Source organism: Haliaeetus albicilla, chromosome Z (genome assembly GCF_947461875.1).
Source record: "Haliaeetus albicilla chromosome Z, bHalAlb1.1, whole genome shotgun sequence".
NCBI lineage: Eukaryota > Metazoa > Chordata > Aves > Accipitriformes > Accipitridae > Haliaeetus > Haliaeetus albicilla.
In genome coordinates this window covers 64225378-64250998 of record NC_091516.1, presented here as the reverse complement: position 1 = coordinate 64250998, position 25621 = coordinate 64225378, and the positions used below count along the sequence as shown (strand labels likewise).

The 25621-nt window shown below is 39.5% G+C and overlaps 2 protein-coding genes across 3 annotated transcripts in view; one reads left to right on the top strand and one right to left on the bottom strand.

Moving 5' to 3' along the window:
• The window catches only part of DHFR (dihydrofolate reductase), a 638672-nt gene that overhangs the window by 359649 nt on the left and 253402 nt on the right, over window positions 1–25621 (top strand). The window lies entirely within an intron of this gene.
• The window catches only part of RASGRF2 (Ras protein specific guanine nucleotide releasing factor 2), a 132788-nt gene that overhangs the window by 25181 nt on the left and 81986 nt on the right, over window positions 1–25621 (bottom strand). For both annotated transcript variants that reach the window (XM_069777201.1, XM_069777202.1), the window contains one exon: window positions 6706–6812. In XM_069777201.1, the coding sequence (XP_069633302.1) occupies window positions 6706–6812 (107 nt within the window). The remainder of the gene's footprint in view (window positions 1–6705; window positions 6813–25621) is intronic.

Here is a 25621-nt window from a genome sequence, read left to right as displayed (position 1 = left end):
GCAGCAACAGAGAGAAGTGTATTAATTTTGCTGTCACTCACCTGCACTATGAAAGCAAAAGCCTCCTTTATAACTACAGAGCACCAACATCAGCATGATTACATTTTAAGTAGACTCATAACCAGCCTGTTGATCTCTGCCATGCACAGGATTAGACAGCAACATTCTCTCTATAAAGTGCAAGCACATTCCCTTGCCAGGAGGAGCTAGGAAAACTGTGCTGCAGTACGAGAAGTGCTTCAGAAGCAACCTATTCCAGCTGATTTAAAAAAAAAAAAAAGGGGGGGGGTAGGGGGGAGGAGATGATGGATTTGGAATCACGGGCCAGAAGAAAGGAAACTGCAGCAGAGGCAGTGGAAAGCAAGAAAAAGAAAATTTAGCTACGCTGGTGAGGTACAACTAGAAATATGTAGATTTAGTATCAGTGGTTTATACAGTGAAGATAATTTTCAAGTTTTGACATGGGCTCAGTGAAACCCCCAAATCTTTTCCTCCCCTCTTTCTATAAATCTTCCTAAGTGAGAGGAAACATTCTTCATTTAAACAATGTGAAGAAACATTGAATAACCCAGACAAATAAAAGGGAGCTAAAACCTGAGAACCTAATTTATATTTGAGTACATCAGTGATAAGGACTACAGAAAACACAGGAAGGAAGGAAGGAAGGAAGGAAGGAAGGAAGGAAGGAAGGAAAGAAGGAAGGAAAGAAGGGGCAGGAGGGGAGAGAGATCTAATGAAAGATTGTTTACAAGGAATTTTGAAATATGTTTAAATAGATGGGTTTTGCCCTACAATTTTAATATATCTCCTCTCATGCCAAAGTGTAAACAGACAATTATTTCAGTGTCATCAGTGGACTGACTCTTAATCTTGTACACAGCAGATCACACTCTATCAGAGTTAACTGAACTTACTCCAGTGTTGCAGTCCTCTATAACAATATTTAATTTTCCAGTATAAAAGCACACTTCAACTATCATATACAATTGTGTGTGAATAAATTCACCTGCAACAAAACATTTATGCATGTGGAAGGCAGAGATAAAAGATATTATAACTGGCTATCAGGAAAATTCATCCCTGAACTTGAAGTGAATTCTGGCTTACTTCAAGAAGCAAGCAAAGGACAACAGCTTTATCTTCTACTTAGTTTCAAGTGCAAAGAGACAGTCATGGTTTGTGGGAAGACTGCCAGTCCTGATTCTACAGTATCAGCATTAGCCTGTCACTCCTGATGGAATACAATCAGGTTAAAAGTACAAGCTATGTTAATAGCATGACTGAGTAATTCTCAGCACATACAACACAAACCTCTCCTTATCTAAGCACTGTGTAACCCCCGTAGTACAAAGAAACCTTGGAAGAAGAATCTAGCCATTATGTATTGTCAGACTAAAGCGGTCAGGACAGATAAGAAATGTGACATCCCTGCCTCTAAGTCCTGGGATGTAGTACATTCAAGAGCTTTGCAGAAAGACCTCAGTGAAGAAGGACCTGTCAGGCTCCAACAGAAGTGGGTGCAGAGTACCACTAATTAGTTTGACTGACTGCAAGCTTGGCTACTGTTCTGGGGGTGACTCACATTCCCTGAAGGGTCATGGTACAGCAAGCATTTAGGCTTCTGTGATGTTTGGACAGAGCATAGCAGCAATTAAGTGCATTACTATTCAAGGCATAACTGTATTCTGCAAAGGGCTAAAGTTTATGCAAACTGGATTTCTTCACTAAGTGACCAACAGCATGCTGGAAGGCTCACTCAGGGTTCCCTTGCTCTGCCTCTCTCTCAGGCAGCCTCTCTGTTTCTTCAGTTCACAATTTGTTATCATGACATTTGTTTATTTCAGAAAGAACCCCAGAAATTTCTTTGCTGTTTGAAGGCAGAGGCCACAGATCCTAGGGGTTTATTTGTAGTGTAGTTAAAATACAGCACATCTTGATATCATACAATAAGTGTGGAGTAAGTGTAATTTGTTCATATTTCTACAATAAACTTGCCATAACTTTGCCAGGCATCATATTCCTTATTTATGCCTTTAAACATGAGCCAAGTGGGGCTCATATAAAGGCATTTTTATCTTATTTTTTATTCCAATGTAAAAAAATGGAATTGGCCAATTCATGTGCACTAAAACTATTTTTAACTAACTGAAATCATCTTTGCTTGGACAATTCTCTATATACAGGTGTCCTCCATAATCCCTAAATGCTATCAGTGACTACATCTGCAAAACCTTCTGTTGAAAACACAACACGGCTTTGTCAGTATGAGTGAGAAAATGACTTGCAGTAGATTATTTCACAGCTGGAGCAAGGCTGACATCAGGCACGCAATCATGACCTATACTCTCAAAATTCAAGCCATGGTCTGCTCCCCAGGTCTTGTGGTAACTTCATAACTCACTGACACTGTCTGACAGCCACCTAATTTGTAAGAGAGTTAAGATTTGCCAATTCATTGCAGCTGAGATCTTCAAAGAAGCCAACAGGAACAAGCACCCAGCTGTCATTCAGAACTGGGAAGTCTGGAGAAGCCAGCCTCTCTTTCTTCATCGACAGATGCAAAGCTTTCTCCTTGGACAAGTTCCATTTCAATCTGCTTGCCACAGAAGCAGAATAGGCTTGATTTTGTAACATGAAGTGTTTAGATAAAAGACAGAGAAGTATTGTTAAAGAAAATGAGGCAAGACCTCACTAGGATAAAGAAAATCATACCAAGAGTTTCTCCTCTTGGCCTCCTTTACCTTCCTATTTTTACACCTCTGCAGGATTCAGTGGTAGTTTTATCCTCGTGAGCCCTCTCTGTTCCCATCAACACTCTTGTCTTCACAATGACTGTCTGCCTTGTCATTTGTGTTTTCATTGTTTACAACGGGACAATCCTACGCTGTTCCTCTCAATTACATTTTAAAAATGAAATGTAAACATGAACATTCTGCTGTTATTTTGGGCAAAAAGAAAGCTTTGTTGGCTTGTAGGTGGCTGAATGAAAAAGAGACAGAGAGTAGGAAAAAAAAGATGAGGGATAGGGAATGAAAAGAACAAAAATGTAAATAAAGAAACCTGGATAAACCTAAATGAGCCACCTTTCACGGTGTGTTAGTTTTGGCTGATGAGCAATACAGGTATGATTCCTCTTGCTCAGTGTGGTAAAACCAAAAAGTATGTGTCACATTATGTGAGGATGTTTTTTTCCAAATTTTTATCTGTGCCTTGGGAGCTCCTGGAGACATTAATTAGTTCATTCTGCCCTCCTGAAAGGGCTGCAGATCTGGCATTATGGCTGTATATTTACTTGGAATTTAAGTGAGGCTCCTACAGTGTATGACCCAAGTTTTAAAAATAATGAATCCTTTTTCTAAGCATTGTTTAGTATGATTTCAAGATAACAAAACTGCTTTATGAAAGCACATCCTCACTGCATAGGCTGAATTGTTAATTTTAATGATTCTGTTTTCTCACCACAGATAAGTTTACGTATTAAATACTGTCTACACTCAGATAAATTTTAAAAAACACATGCTTTAAGAAACAACCCTAAACCATCCACAACTGTGATTTTCACACAGTTGCAAGATACTGTAGGAAGCTAATTCATTCCATAGCCCAGCAGAGGAAAGACCCTGACCAAGGATTTGCTAGAGAAAAGTGAGGAAACACAAGGCTCTGAACCATTTGTTTGGATAATTCGTCCATCCCTCGGTTCATGCACTAACCACGACCCATGCTGCTATACACTTGAGAGCAGCACACTGAAGCAACCCAAAGGGATCCAGAGGGAGGGACGGAGTGTAGGGAATAACTAAGTGGGATGATATATGTAAGAGCATTTTTAACAGATGGTTGTACATTAGTCTCTTTATGTTGCGCACATTTCTGAACACGGCACACTCTCATAGGGCTGTGCAGTACCTCATGTGCTCTGGGCACTAGAGTGAAATAAATCAGCACAATAACTTAGGCAGACAAATAACTTGCAGAGAATTGACTGTCACTGGTGGATCAGAGAGCACCAAGACAGAGTTAGTTATGCTGTAAAGTTATTCACATGCTGCAACACTAAGCATGTCTGTAGTAGCATCTTGCACCCTAAAAAGGGAACTAAAGAAAGCCCCACAGTTTACCCATCTAATGTCTTTACTTCTCTTTGCATCTAGTAATAAGGAAATGGCATTCCGGCAGAAAAAATGTGCGCAATAGGTCACCTTTTATAGTGGTGCAGGCTAGCAATGACCACAAGGATCTCAGGCACATCACAAGGAGAACACCAGTAGACACCAGACAGTGGGAGAAGCTTCTCCCACAGAGGACGGAAATTGCCTATTTGGTGCTGGGAGTTTTTGCAGCAAAAGCAAATTCAAAGCCAAATGGAGAGAAAACAGTACAAGCAAAGTATACTGAATTTCACATTTATCTTTGCAAATATCAACTTATTTTGTTAACTTTTTTTTTTAAGAGAACAAAACCTGCCCTTGGCTGATGATGAAGGTGAAGGATGTCTCAAATGTACTAAGTGGCCAGAGAATGATGCAAATACCTTACAATGTAATAAAGTTTTTGGCAGGTCTGATGATCCCATAGAATTTTAATGCTTATATTGTTTTATCATTTTGGAAATCTAATAAGCATTTCTTCACCAGACTCTGGTGGCTAAGGGTTCTCTGGCTTGCAGTTTGTGTTGTTATTGTAAAACGAGGCTCTGAGCTACTGCTCTCCAGGAGAGATACATCTTTACTGCCAACATTTCATACTATTTGGCCAGATAGTAATTCTTCACTTGTCTTCCTCAAATCCTGTCCCATTTTTTTTGGCAGAAACTAGTCAGTCATTTCTGGTTAGCTTAGGTCTTCTGTCCTTTCTGTCTCCCTAGTCTCACAAGTAAACAACACAAAAAGCTGATTACATGCTCTATTGCCGTAGCGTTCATTACTTTCTGTGCCAAAGCCCTTGCATTTTAAAATATTTGCTATATTGGAATACTGGATTAAGAGAGCTAGAGAATTAAAATCTGCCACCCTTGCCATGGAAAAAATAAAAGGCAGTGGAGTCCAGGTAATAGCTTCCACTTCAAAAATGCACCATGTTGAACTATTACTCATTATCTTTGTCCTCTTAATATTTTTCAAAGAATACTAACTGTAAACATTGTGCAAAAGTAGGTGCAAAAGTATTCAGGACAATATTACATTTCTGCACATCATGGGTTCCATTTTGAAATGGAAACAGAGAACACTTGTATTTTTAAGGAGAGAAGTATATTTTTGGTAAATTGCTACAATGACAGAGTATGCTTGCTCTTCACGGTTACTTTGTGTTTATGATAGAGAATCATCACAACTCAGGATCAGTTCTGAAACATAAACTTCAGTCTAACTATAGACGTTTGCTTAATGTAGACAAAAGTCTGATGACTCCGAACATTTCCACAATCACATTAATTAACCATCTTTTAATTAGTATAGAAGGTCAATTCAACTCATAGCAGTTAGTTAATATGGACTGTGGCAGGGACACAGTAAGCAAGTACACTACTGTAACAGAGAACAATAGTAACAGACTTCTGCTGTTCCCGTTACAGCTCAAGATTTTGCCATGCAATGATTTTCATTTAACAAGTAGTCAAAGAAAACTTGGTGTACATAGGTTGTTTCCAATAACTCAAAATGTTTCATCATTCCCTTGATACCAAGAGAGGTTTTATTAATCTCCTCTGGGCTGTTCAGCTTTTCAAACAGAACCGATTTTCCCACTTACATATTTCTTACTGACTTCATTCTCTAGCAAACTTAACCTCTATGAAAATTAAACCCACTACATGGAAAAAAGGGAATTGAGTTTGACATAGGACAGTTTGACATTGCTGCAGTTAGCTGTGCAAGAAACCCTTTTTAGATCAAGTGTTCTTGATTATTAGCACATAGTGACAAAGCAGTCTATAACTGCCATGAAGTACCATCTATCCAAGGTGTATAAAACCCTTTCATTTGCTTCCAAAGCGCTCTCACTCCTTCTCTTTCCCTCCTTCCTTCCTTCTTTCCTTCCTTCCCTCTTTCTCTCCATCCCTCTTTCTGTCCTTCCCTCCTTCGTTTCTTTTAATAATTTTCCTGGTAGTCTTCTATGTGCATGCCAAAACCTTCCAACATTTGTCTCACCTGGCAACTTAAAGGATATTTCTATCTTGGAAATTCTACTAGCTACTCAGATTTCTTGTTTTCCCTCCTCTGCCAGCACAGTTTTATGATTACGTATCAGACCCACAATCCTGTCATGGTGGTAGAGGGACCAAGATGAAGGAATGGTGACTCTTTCCTTATGTGATTTACAACAAATAAATAAATATCTCTATGCAAACACAAGTATTTTAACACAGTCAAAGTAACTGAACCAAGCATGAACGGTGACAATGTGAGAGATTAATCCAAACTTCTCATTGTGTATTTCAACACACATTACAACAATAAAGCACTCACACACAATCTTACCAGGAGCAATGTTGTAACTGGGTATTTTGAGGACAGCTTTGCAAGGCTAGATGAAGGATTCTTCACATGCTTAACAGTGTGGTTTTACAAGCTAATTTTCCATGTTATCTTTACAGCACTGACTTTTCAGGCTGTTTGACCTCTGCAACACTATACAGCAGCACTGCTGAAATAGGGAGAATGTAGACATATTACAGATGGAGAAACCAGTGCAACAGGAGAATACCTGAGAATGCTTGGAGACCCAGTGGCGCAAAACATTTAGGACACGATTTGTGGCCGCTCTGCGTATTATGAACTCTTTGTCGCACATGCGTTCAGAATTGGTAAATCCTGTGTGGAAAAAATACATGTTAAAGTTAATGGAGGTAGCAAAAATTCAAATAGGGTATGAATAACTTTGGTAAACCGAAAGCTTATGGAACAGTTATGTGTAATAAAAGGAAAGATGCCTATATAGCCTTTCAAATACCACTATTTAGACTGGTGGAATTCTTCAAGATCACTAGTACACAGCCTTGCCCATCATAACTAATACAGATACCTCCTTGGGTCAGCACTCAGTTTTAGAAAGATAAAGAATATTTGCCTGCATCATTAACATCAAGGTCTCCCTTCAGTATGGAAGAAAATAACATTAAAAAACAGGACCAGACCAAAAATGTACAGGGCCTGTAATCAAGCAGATTACGGAAGGGATGTGAGTATCATTTAGAAAGGGGAAAGAGGTAAATTTCAGAAGTGGTAAAGAAATAGTGAAGGATAATAGTTTAAACACAGAGAAGAAGAAAGTCAACACAAGAAATGTTCCTTTGTAAGAGCAGTATTGCACAGGCTCTACTAGTCAACAGAGACTATTCAAATAAGCTATTTGTTTTTTTACCACTGGGGTGACAAGAAAGTGGGAAAGTATACAGAAAACACATGATTACATTATTTTAATAATAATAATAATACAATCATATTAAAACTCCAATTTTTTAAAAACAATTGATAACTCTGAAGATACACTTGACAAGTTTACATTTTTCTAGTTTGTTAGATTTGATCTTGCACTCTGCTGCTTTCCATTTCACTTGGTGCAGAGTCCAGGGAAATCTGGAAACACCCTTCCATGTGACCAGTACTTCAATATTTTTTTGCATAAGAGCTGTTCTAAAGCCCATGTATTATTATAAATAGCAAAGGCAGATTAAATGTCTGTTTATTCTGTGAGAAACCTGTTGGAGGTATTCTGAGAGTTTGTATTAATTTTGCTCTATTTTTATTAAAGACAATCCAAAACCTCCAAATTGCAGCTCTATATACCCCAAATATATTTTCTGTGGTTATGTTTCATGGAATTTTTTTTTAATTGTGTCATATTACACTGTAGTCGACATCTAAGATTCACTATCAAAGAAATTTTCATATTAAAACATCTTCAGGAGCTTCATTGCCCGTAAACATCAAAGCAAAGAAAATCTCTGAGGCTTTACTCAGTAAAAGGTAACACAGGCAACATTTTGTGTGTTAATTTTCTATGCCTTTCACAGTTAACCTCTTGCAGAAGCAATTAGGCATACACATTATAAACTGTTCAATTAGCCACTTAATTGCAGCAATGAAAGTCACAATGAAAATTATATATTAAAGCAGTGGAGTCTTTATCAAAGTAACTTTAAGGAAAAGAAGTTTCAGTAAGCTGGAAGGAAAACAGAAAGACGCCTACAGAGACAGTTCTCAGCTGCAAAAAGAATTAAAAAAGCAAGAAAGGAAAAAGGAAAACCTCTAGAGATCACTTCAGCAAACTTCTATGATCCTCATATTTTCACCAATTTTTAAGCAGTAATTAGCTTGTTGCAGAGATTAAGCAGCATGTTCACTCAGATCCACACTGTCAGTATTTAACGTTGATCTCTTGAAGCTATAAATGGAGATCTCCACTTTTGTAAGAAAAGAACTTAGCTGAGCATAGATGCACATGTGAATTTAACTCCAAGTGGCTGATTCATTGTACATCTTCAGGTACAAGACTTCGAAGAAGTAACTAAATCAAAGAAATTCTTTTTTCTTTTCAAAATGTAACTAGAAATCTATTAACTCCATTCTGACCTTGTTTTTAAATACCAAACAACTCAGAAAGCCAGGATGTGTTTCCTTCTTTCTTCACAAAACATCTATAATTTATTGTTCTTTATAGAAACAAAAAAGAATCCGAAAGTCCTCAAGCAACTCTCACTGTCCAAGACTTAAATCTGCAGACTGATTTTGAAGAAAATCATGTTTACGACATTTTCTTGTGGAAATCGAATGGAGTGGAATACCCACTATTCTCTGTACACTGGCTTAGCGTCCTTCCATTTGGATGTCTGGCTTTACCTCAAGGTTTTCCCTCAGGACTTAGTTTTGAGTGACAGTAGACCCCAGGTAGGCTCCAGATTCAGCAGCTGTCAGAACAGCTCAGCAGATTTAGGCCCTAAACCAGAGCCAGTTATGCTGGAGAGTAATACATGGAGTCCTTGGACCTTCCTGAGGCAATTGAGCTGGATCAGGTCAAAGCTACTGGGACTTGCAGTGTTCAGAAAAAAAAGCCTCTGACTCTGTTCCTCTTCTACAATCTACCATGCTATTTCCAAGCAAATACTTCTGCATAGACATGGAAGGAACACAGAGCAGTTTTAAGGACAAAGGGATTGATTATACTCCTGCTTCAAAAACTGGTGGCAATGTTCTGAGCAATGCTGGAGACTTGCACTACAACAGAGCTGAAGATGAAGAACTGCCCCTCATGAAGACGGAGATGTGCAAGTCATCATTGACCCATGCGGAGAGATCTGCAGAAACAAAGCATATGATCTTCTCGAGGTCTAGCACCAGAAGAAGTTGCAAAGTGTAAACCTGTTGAATGGTGGTGTTTAGCATACTGGTGGCTCCTAGTGTTTCAATCCTGAACTGACTTGTAATTGAAGTGGGAGCCAGGACTGTCAGCATGGGGTAGAGATGGTTACCATCCACATCATTAAAATGCCCATTGGGCACAGATCAATTAGCTTAGTCTCAAATCAGAAGTTATTTAATAACTGCTACTATTCACTAGGTAAGCTTAAGTGGATTTATATACCTGATTTTTTCATTAAAATTATAGACAGTAGCCACCATTTTTTGATCTATTCACCTATATATCAGAAGACTATATAAGTCTAAATTTATACATAGATAGGTATCAGCAAATCTATTCAAAACTAATGTGTCAGCTCCCTTCCAGTCAGTATAGAAACAGCTAAAAACCCCATTACTTAAAGCACTGGATTGTACCATTCCTGATACTAAGGAAATTATGTCATATTATTAACCTAAAGAAAAGCTGGTGAATATTGAAGATGAAAGCAAAAGAAATCTCAGTAGTTCTTACAGTGACTGAACAGATCTTTTCGTTAACCAAAAGGTGGAAACACGTAAGAGAAAAGGTACTCAGGAACATTCAAATTGCAGACAAGAGTGGTATAAATTTCAGGATCTTACAAAACTCAGGAAAAATAGAAAAAATGTCAGCTGCAAACAAGTAAGATCAGTCAGCATTGTTACTTTTTGGTCTTCTAACTTTTACAGAAAAGGTCTAAAAAAGCCACTAAAAAAACCCAATAAAAACTTATTGCCACAGCTGCATTAATACGGAAGCAGAAATATGCAAAACAAGTCTTTGGCTAGCATTGGTTTTGCTCCTTGTAACACTCAAAGCCACGTGGACTTTGGGACAGAAACTGCAAAGGGGAGATGATCATAGACTAAGGTCTGATCAAGCCGCTACAGAAGCTATCCAAGCAGACATCAGTGAACTTTGATGGTGCCATCAGTGTTTCCTGCACTTTTCACAGTGCAAATTCCTTCTACTACATCAGCTTTACTGCTGCTCCTTACTTCCTCCTCTTTCTGCCCACCTAATCCTCTCCTAATATAACTCCAAACAAAACTGAGCCACCATGACGACTATTCCATATGCACAGCCTACTTTTTTAATGCATATTTCAAGAGCCCAGTATACAACTTTATCTGGTTCTGCACATTCATGTCACCAATTACGGATAAACCATGTGTCTGCTACTGTCTATGCTGCAAAACGTAACCCAAATCCTCCAATCCTGCCTACTTTTGCAACAGGTGACAGTGGTGCTAATCTAGCAGAACTCCAAGCTATCTTGCCTACTGCAAAAAAACAGGAGACAGCCAGAACCTTGCTGGGCCACACATCACCTGCTCCACCTGTCCATATGTAAGTGTGAAACTGGACCCACACTAAGTGACTACGCAAAGTATGCAATATGAAATTTTGCTGTTGTTTCATGTTGCCAAAAGAAAGGGTGCTGACCCACAGACTAGAATTGGGAGGCAAGGCTTCAGGTCAGATGTTGATCTGCAGGGAACAAGGGTTTCATCACACCTCTGGGGGATATTTCAGAAAGCATCCTACCAAACAATTTCCAGTTAACCTTTCAGCATTGCTGCATCCACTCTATTTTGGGGCTAGGAACAGTTTTTAACTCTGATTATGCAGTCCCTAGCATAATATCATTCATGTCCACGACTTGTACTTGGAGGCACCCTTAGCCATGTAGGCTATAAATCTAGGTCGGTGGAAAGATTAACAAAATAGAAACATAGAATCATTTTGGTTGGAAAAAACCTTTAAGATCATTGAGTCCAACCATTAACCTAGCACTGCCAAGTCCACCACTAAATCATGTCCCTCAGTGTCACATCTACACGACATTTAAATACCTTCAGGGATGGTGACTCAACCACTTCCCTGAGCAGCCTGTTCAAATGCCTGACAACCCCTTTGGTGAAGAAGTTTTTCCTAATATCCAATCTAAACCTCCCCTGGCGGAACTTGAGGCCATTTCCTCTTGTCCTGTCACTAGTTACTTGATAGAAGAGACCAGTACCCACCTTGCTACAACTCCCCTTCAGGTAGTTGTAGAGAGTGATCAGGTCTCCCCTCAGCCTCCTTTTCTCCAGACTAAACAGCCCCAGCTCCCTCAGCCGCTCCTCATCAGACTTGTGCTCCAGGCCCCTCACCAACTTGGTTGCCCTTCTCTGGACACGCTCCAGCACCTCAATGTCTTTCCTGCAGTGAGGGGCCCAAAACTGAACACAGTACTCGAGGTGCGGCCTCACCAGTGCCGAATACAGGAGAACAACCACCTCCCTGCTCCTGCTGGCCACACTATTTCTGATACAGGCCAGGATGCCATTGGCCTTCTTGGCCACCTGGGCACACTGCTGGCTCATATTCAGCCGGCTGTCAACCAGCACCCCCAGGTCTTTTTCTGCCAGGCAGCTTTCCAGCCACTCTTCCCCAGGCTCAGATGAAATTTCATCTAGTCTGGTATCCAGAAACAAATGCTTGCAGAAAGAATCTTTAAAAAAAGGCAATTCTAAAGCCATCCTTCCCATAGTGTGTTACCCTTGGCGTTGAGCAGTTTGGGGGCTAACTACACACATTACACATAAATCAGTGGGAAAGTAGGCATGATTTCTTCCAAGTTCACCTTCACTGTGGTTCCAGGGGAGGAGGGAGGTGAAGGGTCCAATGTAGCAGGATGCCAAACTTCGCAACACTTTAAACAGAGTTCTGGATGCAACTGCCCACATCCAGACCCCGTGGTGAAATAACCAGGAACACTCCATGGTGAATATCTGTGTCTCTCCTGAAGGAAGCAGTCTTTCCACATTAGAAATATACAGCACTATTTCTAATCATTAATCATCTTAGTGGGCAGCTGTTTCAGTGAGTGCTATTTTCAAGGAATGTTTTTCCCCAGTATCTGTTGAGATTAATATATACTGCTTCCACAAATAGTTTCTTCAAATAATGGTGATGCAGAACTTTTACCACAGGCTGTCAAACACAATGTTAACCTGCCAGCATTGCTAGTTTCAGTGAATTACTTCTTTCAATATAATTTAATCACTGTGTTCATGTACTCATCTTCAGATTATGTTATGCAAAATCCAGTTTCACCTTCAGATGTTTTTCTTGTGTGCACTATAATCAAAACTAGCTTCCACTATCACCAAAGATTAAAAAAAAAAGTGCTGAATAGACATAAATCTCAACACCTGCAGACAAAAATATATTACATTATGACAACACCTTGTACATAGATAGCTCTCCTTATGTGAAAGTCTAAAGCACTTTTCAGTGGTAGATGTCATTATCTCTCCCATTCAAAAAGCAAAAAACCCACAGCCAATCAATGCCTGCAAGTAGCATGTGTCAGTGTCTCCACCTTTGGAATTACTGCACTCAGGACCAGATCCAAAGATCTCATCACATGTCAGTGTGAGACAGAGAACAGATCCCCTCCTCAAAAGCTACTAAGAAGTCCCTATAGCAAAATCCTGTCCCACTTTTTCCTGTTCTACTGAACAAACCTGACTCTATCAGCAATTTACATTATTTCCTCTTTAAAATCCACCTCAACCAAAAGGAACATTTGTATTATGTTAAATTCTGCAATATATATGTTAAATAAATTAAATTATACACATTTGCTTTTCTATTTCACTTAAGCTGTCAAAAACTCTCAGTCTAGTTACAGTAACTGTATTCTCTGCGTTTTGTTTTTCTGCATTAATACAGCAGCACATGATTCCTGACCACAGTAATTAATTTGTCAAAAGTTTTGATGATATATCTATTTTTAAGGGTTTATGTATACAAAAAATCATTTCTGTTCACAAGATTTAGGGGTAAGTTGTTTGAAGTTATGAAGAGTGACTTCAACAAGTTTCTGTCTTTCTTAGCAAAAAACTTCATTTCAGACAAAGACTTTATGTGTCAGTTTCACTGAAATACTCTGGAATCATGCACTGAAGCTGCATCAGCACCTAACACAGAAGTTTGCACTCCAGCCTTTAACAAGGTCATGGCAAACCCCACAGAGTCTCAGGAAGGTGGAAGGGGAACATTCATGGTTCACGAGACAGATGACAAATAATCAAAAAAAGTGTTACATGTAGTCCTCTGTCTTGTGGGTTTTTTTTCTTTCTTCTGATAAATACGCTCATAAATTGTAGGCCAGTTTCATGGTTCAGCCTGGCTGAAATCCTGAAAGCTTAGGCTTGGCAAACATCAGAGTTACTTTCTGACCTGGATAAAGAATAAATACAAACCCCAGGCTTGGAGCAGAGCAGTTTTCATCCACAGATTAAAACTGAAAAAGCCTCTCCAATACATGCAGCACAGAAGAAGAGCCTTCCCAATATATATGCAGCACAAAAAACCTAATTATAAAAAGTTTTCTTTGACATACCTAAAAAATTCTGGATGACTGTTTAAAGATACCCATATTTATTGGTCATACAGTCTCAAGCAAGTAATTAGGTTTCACACATTTTCACAGAAAGTGAGGCGAGTAGCCTAATATTCATAAGAAATCTAAACTGGCAATGATTCTGCTCTCCTTTTCATTCCTTTAATTATGATATCAGGTTGCCATACACTAGCCAGCTGAAGAATGGCAGAGCTGGAAAAGAAGACCATATTAACTGAGATGAAAAGAAGCATAAATATGATGAACTCCCACTCACTGCATACAGAATAGCATATTTGATCAATAATATAGTTCTTCCCTTTTTGTTTAGTAATTGTCAAATGTGCACATTCAGGTTTATAACGGAGCAGGTCATATGAGCAGTCTGAGGCTTGAAAGTAGGAGATATCAAGTCCGGCCATGACCTTTGGGCTACTTCAGTTTAAGAAAGAGGCATATTTAATCGTTCACTATGTCAGGATTTGAGTTTGTTTCACAAAGGGTTATAAAGTCATACAGCATCAGAAAACGCGACTATTAAAAAGCAGAAGAAATCAAGTGTCCACTGCATTCCAGACTTTTAATTTCACTTTCACTGGTCCTTGGGACATACAAAATAATTTTGTTCTAAGAAATATGCCACTGACAATCCTGTTGTAACCACCCACGTCAGAAATAATTCCAAGTATGTATTTGATTCTTCTGCCTAAAGCCTCTGCCACAAATACAATCTAACTATCAAATCAAGTCAAGGGATTATAGTCTTAGTAAGGTAAATCCCACGGATTCACATGCACCAGCTGATGTACAATAGTGTAAAATAGATAGAGCTATAGAGTCTGTGTTTGATTTCTGTAAAATATTTAAGGGGAAGGTGGCTAAACTATTTTTAAATGACTCCTGCTTCAGAAAGGCTTTTTCTGATCAGAGAAATTTAAAGAACACAACATTGAGATAGAGCAGTTATGTCATGACTGTTCTGTAAACTTGAACTAATTCCAGAAGTCTAAAAATATATCAGTCCAGAGAAATCATTTTAGTTTAATGTATGGGAGAAAAAGGTAAATGGCTAAAGAAATATGCTTAAGGTCAAGATACTGTTCTAACTCCTAATAATAACATAAAGGTTGCTCTGAGAGTTATAATAATCTGTGAGATTATATGGTTAAAACATGAGCACCACAAAGAATGAAATTACTCCTTTAAAGTCAAAGAGCTGTTCAAATTTGAGAATTTGTCCTTTAAAAATCCTTAAAAACAGAGTTACTGCTGTAGATATAACTGGCACAAGCTCTTGGAATTTCTGGTTTTTTTAACAGAGATATTCTCTCAGGATACCATATCAGACTCTCACACTTGGAAGAAAACGTTTAAAAATTGCTAAACACTGAAAATATACTTGTAGTTACAAGTTACACAACTTGTTATTAAAAATCTGTAGCTCATCTTAGAAGTACGAAACACCAAAGAGTCTGCTTTTTTTTTAAAATAAAATTCAGCAGCAATACAAGATTGATTTTTTTTTTTTGCATTTTGCGATAAATACATGGGTTCAGAGAAAATAGCCTTGTTCACTTCTCTACTAAAGTCAGAAAAACCCAACATGTGTGTGCATTAGCATTTACATATGTTGCAACAACACAGGGAATTGAGTATCCGGAGCTTTAGACTACTGCACTTTGTAGGAGGCATTTTCCACAACTGTAAGTAACAGTAACTCCATTACCACTGGACAACATGCTAATCTTTTCTTCTTTCAGCAAAGAGAGACAACAAGGAGTTACTGCCATCACCAAAACCTAATGCTAAATTTTGGTGTACCTGCATACATCTTTGTTTGCACACAAGAAGTGTATGTGTCTGCATGCATGTGTAAACTCCTAGTCCAATTTTTCTAGTGAAGTCTTGGGCAAAACCATCCAAATCGTGTGCATTTATTTATAGTTCTATCTCTAGAAAAGAACAGATCCTGAATTTCAAAGGCTGTTGTTGCCAATTGTGTTTACAGATTGCAGAATATCATGACAAATGTGCAATGTGACAGCAGAATTTTTCTCTATGACTTATTTATATAAAAGAACTATAGGGAACAATTGACAAAGAAGAAAAGCCTTTTTCAACAGCCTACTTTAACAATTATATTTGTGACTGTTTTAGTACATATTAGACACTTTTTTTTCACTGCAGTAATGTTTGAATTATCTTCCATGAATAATGACAAGAATGACAACATTGCAGCTGATATTTCTTTCAATTTTGTATGTCAGCCAAGTGCATTTGCCTGTGTTCCTGCTATGTCTCTTAGTCTTCAGGGAACATAGAAGTAATTTTTACCTGCTGATGTATTTCTGCATTTCAAGTAATCTCTGCCTCTTGATTTCTTTAATTGCACATTGTCTATACTCTCAACCTGCTCTATCAGCAACATGAAGAGTATAGGAGATCTTTTTTGCATAATGCTCACAGCCTTTTCAAGAACTATTCAAAGTAAGCTTTCAGACCTTTCAAATGCTCAGTGTGCCCTGCCACAAAGGAAAGGTTAAAATAAAGCCTATGACAATGTACAGGTAGAAACAGAAAACCACAAAAAATGCTTTTGGAATTTTTTCCTTTAGTTTCCTTTTTACATAAGCTAAAGGAAGTAGTCTGCAAAATTATTCAGATTTTTTCATGACAATAGGAGTAAACGTTAAATGGAAAGAAGGCGATAATTGCAAAGAGCCAAATGTATCATTTTTCAGACCATCTGTGAATGGATAGTTGACTGTCATGCAAAACAAAAATTGGCAGGGTGCATACCACTCCACAAAAAATCTCTGAACAAAACGTCCATCTCATAAGCAGCTTCCAGACCATTTATGGTTGGGGCACAAATCAAGCAACTCAATAGTAGCATAAACAAATATTAATTATGCAAGCAACACCTAAGCTCAGGGAAAAAAGAAGAAGGAAAAAACCCCCCCCAAAATCCTCTCAAAACTTCCTCCCTACCCCATGCACACCATTGGGTGCACCAAATTTGAGGAAGATAATAGGGAATCTAAACAAACTTGCCCTCATTATGAACCCAGACCTTTTGGTCAAAGCCCTTACTTGCAATGTCAGCGTACTAGGGCTGGTTTCATGCACGCAGTGGTCATAGCTTCATTCCAGCTTCTCTCCTCAGCTTAGGAGAGCAGAGGGAAATACCACCTAAGAGCTGGCCAGAGACACTCATCTAAACCACCAGAAAATACATATTCAGCACATCCCACCCAATCAATTGCAGTAGGATTGTGGTGACCCATCTGGGGAGATGGGGGATGGGGGAGGAGGATGGGGCAGCAGGAACAAGGACTGTACTAGTTTCCTTTCTTAGTCTCAGTGACGGTTTGCTTCCACATGTCTATGAAACAGAGCTTTCGCTACAGCTGCTCAGGACTTAGTGCAATAGGTCGGGGAACAGATGGTTCACAGTGTCATAACTCAGGAAATGTCCAGTACAAATATTTTTTTTCCTGAGCAGTCAGCTCCTCTAATAAACTAGAATAAGAAATTAATAGAAGAGAAAGGAACACTGTCCTGGTTTCAGCTGGGATAGAGTTAACTGTCTTCCTAGTAGCTGGTCCAGTGCTCTGTTTTGAGTTCAGTATGTGAAGAATGTTGATAACACACTGATGTTTTCATTTGTTGCTAAGTAGTGTTTAGTCTAAAGTCAAGGATTTTTCAGCTTCTCATGCCCAGCCAGCGAGAAAGCTGGAGGGGCACAAGAAGTTGGCACAGGACACAGACAGGGGACCTGACCCAAAGTGGCCAACAAGGTATTCCATACCGTGTGACGTCCCATCTAGTTTAGGAACTGGGAAGTGGGGGCAGGGAATCGCCGCTGGGGGACTGGCTGGGTGTTGGTCGACGGATGGTGAGCAATTGCCCTGCGCATCATTTGTACATTCCAATCCTTTTATTACTACTGTTGTCATTTTATTAGTGTTATCATTATCATTATTAGTTTCTTCTTTTCTGTTTTATTAAACCGTTCTTATCTCAACCCACGAGTTTTACTTCTTTTTCCCGATTTTCTCCCCCATCCCACTGGAGGGGGGGGAGTGAGTGAGCGGCTGCGTGGTGCTTAGTTGCTGGCTGGGGTTAAACCACGACAAACACATAAAAAAAGGGGATCCTAAATTTCTGCTAATGTGAAAAAAAAAAAAAAAATCATCATTTTCCCCTGGCTCTGAACTCCCAAGAGCAGGGATCACTTGAGACAAAACTAACCTCAATTTTTAAGTCATTGTTTTAATTCAAATTTATTGCTCTAAGAAAACTGCAAGGGGAGATTCAACTCAATTTGAACATGAATGTTTAGCCAGCTATCTAAAATTGCTAAGCAACAATTTTGTTAAATTCAAAAGGCTCCTAATTCAGGAACAGAAATATAAGTCTACTCAAATGCACTACAGAGTACGTGACTATTCAGAGGAAAGGAATAACATTCAGGGTTATTGAATTAGAAGGCAGATTCCAATCTCTATTTTCATTTCGCTACTGATTTCCCAGTAAAATATCCTCTGGCAGGAGAAGACATACACAAATGTCTCATAAAAGCAGTCTGGTGAACGAGTGTAAAAAACGCAGCCCAGAACAGAAAGCAAGTTTTCCTCTACGCTGGGCCATCGTCATCAGCCCCTGTTGACCCCACACACCACACAACACAACCGGATCCCCAGCCAGCCTGGCAGGTCGTTCACAACATTAGCACTGGCCACCTCTACTGGCCACCGCGAGGTGCCCAGTGCGGTGACGCAACCGATCCCGGAGAAGCCGGCAGGAGCCCCAGGGAGAGTTCTCTTTTCTTTGTGAAGGGCTGGGCGCCCTGGAATGCGTTCGCCCCGAGACAGGGGCCCGCGGTGCTCATCGTTTTGTTGTTAGGTCTAGAGACTTTCTCTTCCCCTTGAGGGTACAGAGTGGGCACCTCCAGTGTTTTGGAAATTCACCCCTGAACAAGTGCAGGATCCAGAAGAACTAGTAAAATATTTGGAAAAGGTATGCTGTCACCCCAGCAGCTCCAGAGAGATACAAATCACTGCAATGTGCTGGGGCCTGGCCCATGCCTATTGAGCCCTGTTTGACACCACTCTGTACCCTCAAGGGAAACGCCACACTCCCCTTCCCGCAGGTTGAAGGTCAGGTGCATGAGGGGCTCATTGACCTCCCGCAGCTCACTGGTAACAACATCTGGGTGACTCCCAACAATGCTCCAGCCACCAGGAAGGAAAGATGGTTAGGTCTATGCCAGCGGTTATTTGTCACACAACTGTTTTTAATGGAGAACAGTGTCAGCTGTAGAGTAAGTCAATGAGTATTTCCCACCTGGAGTTTTTTAATCTAAATGGGAAACTCCAAGAAAGTTCAGTGTTCAGGTCCCAGTGCTTCTCAAACCTCCCTGAATCTGCATAAATTGGTCTGGAAATTCCCCAGAGGGAACTAGTGCTCACTTTTCCCAGTTCCTGGCTAGAGCCATTAGTCAAACAAAACCGACAAGTAAAAAAAACTTGGCTGTCCTGCATAAAGGATGAGGGGAGGATAACAAATCCTACACCAACTCTTCTCTTTCTGAGAACTAAGCATCTTAGATCCCTGACAGAGAGGGGAGACTGGGGAGGGTCACAACGCAACCAGGATTGATAGGCATGCCTGAAACAACAATTTCAGGCGTGATTCGATGGTATCCCATATCTCTGACAGGAAGCTAGATGCCCTCAAATTCATTCTTGAAGTTCCATGTAGGAATCCATGACTTGAAGAAGCACAGTTAAAATTAAGGTCTGCTTCCAACTGCTTAGAAACAGTCTCTGTGATACTTGTCACCCAGTTGTGCCAATTTACTCCTGTGAAGAGTAGTCCTGCTGGGATAAGCTGCAGATTCAAAAGGATGAAATCCTTTTAAACTCGATTATTGATTGAGATATCACCATCACAATTTTTTTCTTTCAGGTCTGGATTCATAAGGAAAAAGTTCCACAGAGCTTTTCCAGTACAGGGAATGAGATGTTATAACCCAGAAAACTACTGGAGTGCAAAACTACTGTAACTACTACAATAGCAATGTTTATGGCATCATACTGAATATCAACTAGAAAAAGACACCCATTTTCTGGGTTTGCTTTGGACGTGGATACTTAAAGCCAGAAAGAAATATATACTTTCCAAAGGTTAGCTTATAACCACTGATATAATTTGAAGTATTTAGTACAGCACAACACAGAAGTGCATTACCCAGCTACCCACATAATGTAGAATCCATCTCAATGTCACCATCAGATACCACTTGCCTTCCACATAACATTCATCATAGCAAGGAAATCTCTGACTGCCCTCTTACAATGGAAAAAAGAAAGTAATAATTTCCCTCACAAACCTTGCTTAATTCTATCTTTACCAAATTCCATACTAACTCAGCTGCCTACTCCAGAATTTCTGTCTCAGGAAATGTAATGCCACAAGTGTAATGCCACATTATTATTCCTTTGTTCAGAATTAGGGAAGGACTCCCTGAGCAGTACAGCTGATATCCTTGAATGCGGAACTATATACTCACATCAACTTGTGTGCAACACGGTAACAACTCAAGAAGTACTGTATGTTTCTATGTGCTTTTCCATTTCAGGGATCAACGGGATCCCACTTGGGAGGGTATGCCTTCATTATTTTGCATGGTACATCTCCAAATCACATTATTCAGCTTAAGTGCTGAATGCACCTGGCAGCAGTATGTACAGCTACAGTGCCTCCTCTCGGCACAGCCATACATACAACTACAGACACACGGACACATGAACGTGCACACAGGATCTGATCTCCCTTGTATCATTTGGCACAAGCTGTGTCATTCCATTACTCCAATTAGTGCTTATGCCAGAACAAACAAAACAAAAATATTGTCACACTGGGAGCTGGCAAGTGGTTTGAATGACTGCAGAATAGCACTACCAGTCACAACCTAAAATAAGCTACACAGCTCTCGCTAAAAACTTTTGTGAAACTTTCTGATGCTAGTTTTGGTCTTCTAAAATAAGCTGTCAGCCTTACTCAATCTGTGCCTGATTTATCAGAATGGAAAGGCCTACACATGACCCACTCTGTAATCTGGATCTCTATGAAACATGAATTACTACTTTTAGCTAATTTTTATCAACTAATATCATGACAGTAATCAAACAGGGATAAAGTGTGGATAAAGTGTGTCATACTGAGAGCTCACAGGACTCATCTGGCTCAACTTCAGTACTTATGCAGCTTTCAAGATATATGCCATTCTAGAAACTATAGCTGTAATTTACAAAAGTCCATTTATATTTGTTATTGCTGTTACAGTTGGGGTATGTTATGGCAGATGAACTCCTAGAGCACCTCTGAGGAGATAAGGACTTTCCATATTAATTTCAGTGGCTCCTGAAGTTGACACTTTCACATCAATTACCGGCTCTTAAAGTTGACACTTTTGCATAAGTATTTCCACAGTTTATCCTCAACCATGTTCAATTGCTCTAAAACCGAAGTCTGGCAGCTTTACATGAGAAGTGGTCAAACAAGTACAGAAAGGGCCTACAATGTTTTATCCCAGGCAGTGATCAAGAATACAAAAATAGCCAAGTCAAAATAAATCAGACATTTATACTGTAAAAGGATTACACACTTCCCTCTGTACAGCTTCTCCATCACTAATGCATAACTCATGTATATAATTAATGCACTAATGCATAACTGATTATCAGCAGAAAGTAGCATATAACTAACTTTGTATAAAAAGTTTAAGATTAAGAAAGGAACTTGATCCCTCCACAGACAGTGACGTGATCACAGGACCGTTGATCCAGAACTCACAGACTGTTTTAGATGCATTGTCAACAGTGGAAACTACTCAGTGGCGGTGTGCGGAAGTGGCACCAGGAGGTACTTTTGAATGCCAAGGCTTTCAAAGTGAATTGCTTTGAAGGAAGATACTGCTTGTATTTAGCAGCTGCAGCCAGCAGATTAATGGAGCAGGCTTTGTGCTTGCTTTTTTGAGAATCTGCTGCAGCTGCAAAGGACTGTCTGATCACTTCTGCAAACAGATTGTAAGAACTAATGAAAAGCAGATGATACTAGAAAATTATCTGGTAAACAGGCTGATCAGTTTTGCTAGCCTAAAACCAAGGGCAATTTAGATTAAGATTGCTTCTCCAAACTACCAGAATGGACTTGTGAAAAGAGAAGGAGCTGGTTGTACTTTCTTTGCATAAGAAAGGATTTACAGGCTGATTGTTTGAGAGATTTTTAAGATGTTCTTTGATAGGGTGCAAGTTGCTAAATGCAGAAACTTCAGGAAAAATTCTCTCTCCTGAACCATACTCAGGTAAATAACTCAAGTCAAAGGTAATTTAGCACCACAGATATGTGCAGGCAATTAAGTGAAAGGGAGAGTATATAAGCAATTCATTTTTGTGTATATGCTTCAAAGCTTCAAGCTGTTATTTTAATTGCTCTTTTAAATCACTAAAATCAGAGAGATTAAAACCATCTTTCCTCCTTACTAGCATGGGGCAGATTTTTCTATGTGCAAATCCTGTTTGTCAGAGATACTCCCCCAAAGACTCTTTTTTCCCTACTTTCTCACTATCTCCTCTCCCTTTCACATGTGTTTTAAAAAACAAATGCTTATACTAAAGAAGCCAGGCCCTCCTGCCAACCACAAGCTCCCATCCCACTCCCATCCTCTTCCATAATATGTCACCTTGTTCTTGTGAAAAATGGTACATTCTCTACAGCGCCGACTGGCATGCTGTAGGAGGAGGAAGGCAGCTTTGAAGCGTGCGGCACGCTGGAAATACTGACGTACCCGGCTCAAAATCAGATGACAGAACTGTTGAAATAAAGCTGCTATATTCATTAGGGAACAACCCATTTGTTTGGGTTCAAGTATTTGCTTCTTGTCTAACATTTATTTTCCATGTTGGGAAAATTTTGGTCTCTAGCTTCAGTTGAGGAAGAAATAAGCTTTTCAAAGTTCTTTGATTCTACCTGCTACAGGTATAAAATATATTAAAAGTATGTAAGATGAGTTTAGATCTTGAATTTAAGCTTTTGTCAAAACAATCTTCTTGAAGCCCATGTTCAGTAGAACTGTTTCAAAATAAAACGATCAATTTAACTATTTTTCTTCAAGTTGCGTTAGACATTCTTAGCAGAGAAGACATTTGTACATTTCCTAAGCTTATATAAGTACTTTTTACTTTATTCATTGTTTACAAAAAACAACGTAGAATTATTTTGCTAATTTGGCTTCATCCGTACAACTATTCAGAGATTTTAAGTAAAGCTCGAATCTCTTCTAGTCACACAGAGCACCTTCATAGTTTATGAGGATTAACAACTATGAGGACCTGCACACAGAGCAAGCAGTTTCAGTAAATGAATACCAAAAGATGTTTTTCCTTTAAAAATCAGTGCCTGGTATCTTACTGATCCTGACATAGTGCTCCGATTCTGTGCGTGACCTAAAAAGTGAAGGAGAAAAAAACCCAATAACGTGTTTGAAAGAATTGTACAAAGATAAGCCAGGGAAATTTACAAGTTCTACAAGCCACAGATGAAAGATGCTTTTCCATATAAATTGTTTTTATCTAGTGCTAGGGTTTGTGTGGGTGCTATACAGATTATACTGCTGTTACTTAATTCCTGTAACATCTGTAGGATTTTTGCAGCAAAACTACAAATGATTGGTGAGAATTTTGGCAGGAGGTTCCTCTCCCACATTACCAGTCTCACTCCTTTTTTTGACACTGGCTGTGTGACAGACTCTCAGAGAAGAGAAGCAAATCACTCCTGAAGGGATGGGGCTCACTGCAGCTCCCTGGAGCTCTGCTTAAGGACTACCTAACTCTCACTGCAAAGCTAAAAGAAGAGATTAGCAGGACATTCATTAGGATGAGAACGTTAGCATTATTATAAGACAGACATCAGAGCAGAGATGCTAGATAACTTCTGTGTCACTTATGGAAGCTGTCACTGATCCAAGCAGAAATCAAGAACGAATTTTCTCAAGGTATATGAAGAGAGGGGAAAGAAACAGCCCAAGTAACTGATGCCTCTGAGCAGGCATATGTTTGTGATTACTCAGGGCTTACCTACCACTCTGACAAGCATGTAGGTGAGCAGAAGTGCTAGGAGCAATGATAGAGTCATGAGAAGGGAGATAGTAATTCAGAATAAGTAAAGAATATGTGTCCCTGTATCCACAATTTGAGTTTATATTAGTTTACATCCAGTCACGAAAACAGGGTATCTTTCACTGTTCTGGAGAATGATGCTTGCATAACTTTGTCCTCTTCCCTTGCTGAAGAATGAGCTTTATTGCCATGAAAGAAAGCTGTAGAAGACTGGAGAATAATGATGCTTTGACCTGTCCATTTCTATTTTAGAATGTGTTAGTATTATTATCCTATTCTTACAAATTGGGAAAAGAATGAAAGTGTGCAGCAATCTGTTAATGCTGACAGAGCACTACAACTACAGCAAGCCATAAGCCATCCAGCCATCCTTCACATCCCTCAAAAGAGAAAGGACATGTAAAAGACACAACATGCTCTATTTATCCCTACTGTGCATATTATCATTCATGCAGGCACCAAGCTGTGCACCTGGGGTGTCTTATTTAACTTTCTATGCTTTCACTTTGTATTTCTATTTACCTTTATCATGTTGTTAAAATAAACATGTAATAGGCAAATTTTCTGGAAGACAATAGACAAAAACATGTTTAAGATATGTAAAGATTAATATTTAACTAGACAGATGCACTAAACAACAGGACAAGTAGTACAGCTTGGCATCATAAAAGCAGCTACCTTGTAAAATATCTGAAATTAATGGCAACAAAATCATTAAGTTAAAAAAAACCTGCTGAAGTGCATAAGAACCTGAATCATCCTGGTTCAGAGAAAGGTTCCATATATTGCCGGAAGCTCTGCATGCTGCAGACCAATGCTGTGGTGCCCAGCACCTCCTTTTCAGCAGCTCCTAAGTGAATGCAGCATATGGTGTGGTGGGGCAACCCAAGCATGAGCTGTTCTTAGGGCCCTGCTAGCCCTACACGTGTACCTGCTGTGCACCCAGATAACAAATGAACCCACACTGATCCCCACAGAGTGGGGATGGAGCAGACTGAGAACACTGCCAACAAGCACTGCGCTCAGGCTGCATCCAAAGGGGGAAGTGCACCAATATCTATAGCAGACCAAAATACTCAAAAGTCTTTCAACTTTGGCTTCCCATCAAGCCACTTGCTGTCATGCAGCCTGCAGACAGCACCAACATAGGCAGTGTTGCCCTAGGTGCTTTTCTGAAGATACACAAAGCCATCATATGCCCTGGGAGAGCTGTTCAGAGCTTTGCATACTTATCAGTATATAAACTTATCATTGCATGGTGACAGTAATTATAAAATGTTATGGCCAGCACTCTCCACAGGAGATGATTAAATACTCTTCGTGTTTGGTTCTGGTAGAGTGTGTGACTACAGGACTTTCCAATGAGTCTGTTAACCTGCTTGCCTCAATGCATCCTTGAACAGTCAGAACTGGAAGATGGAAAGTTGAGAAGAGCTAAGGGATCATACCCTGGGAAAACACAGCAAACAAAACAAAACGGCTAGAAGCCAGATGGCTTCAGGGAACACTGAGAACAGAAGACACACAGATGACTCTTACCTCCTAATACTCTCCCACAACCTTCAACTGATTTCAGGTCCTGATCTGTTCTAGTTTCCAGCGTAGAAACTACTACTCTCACTTGCAGGCAGCTGTCCACTTTTTGAACCTGGATCTC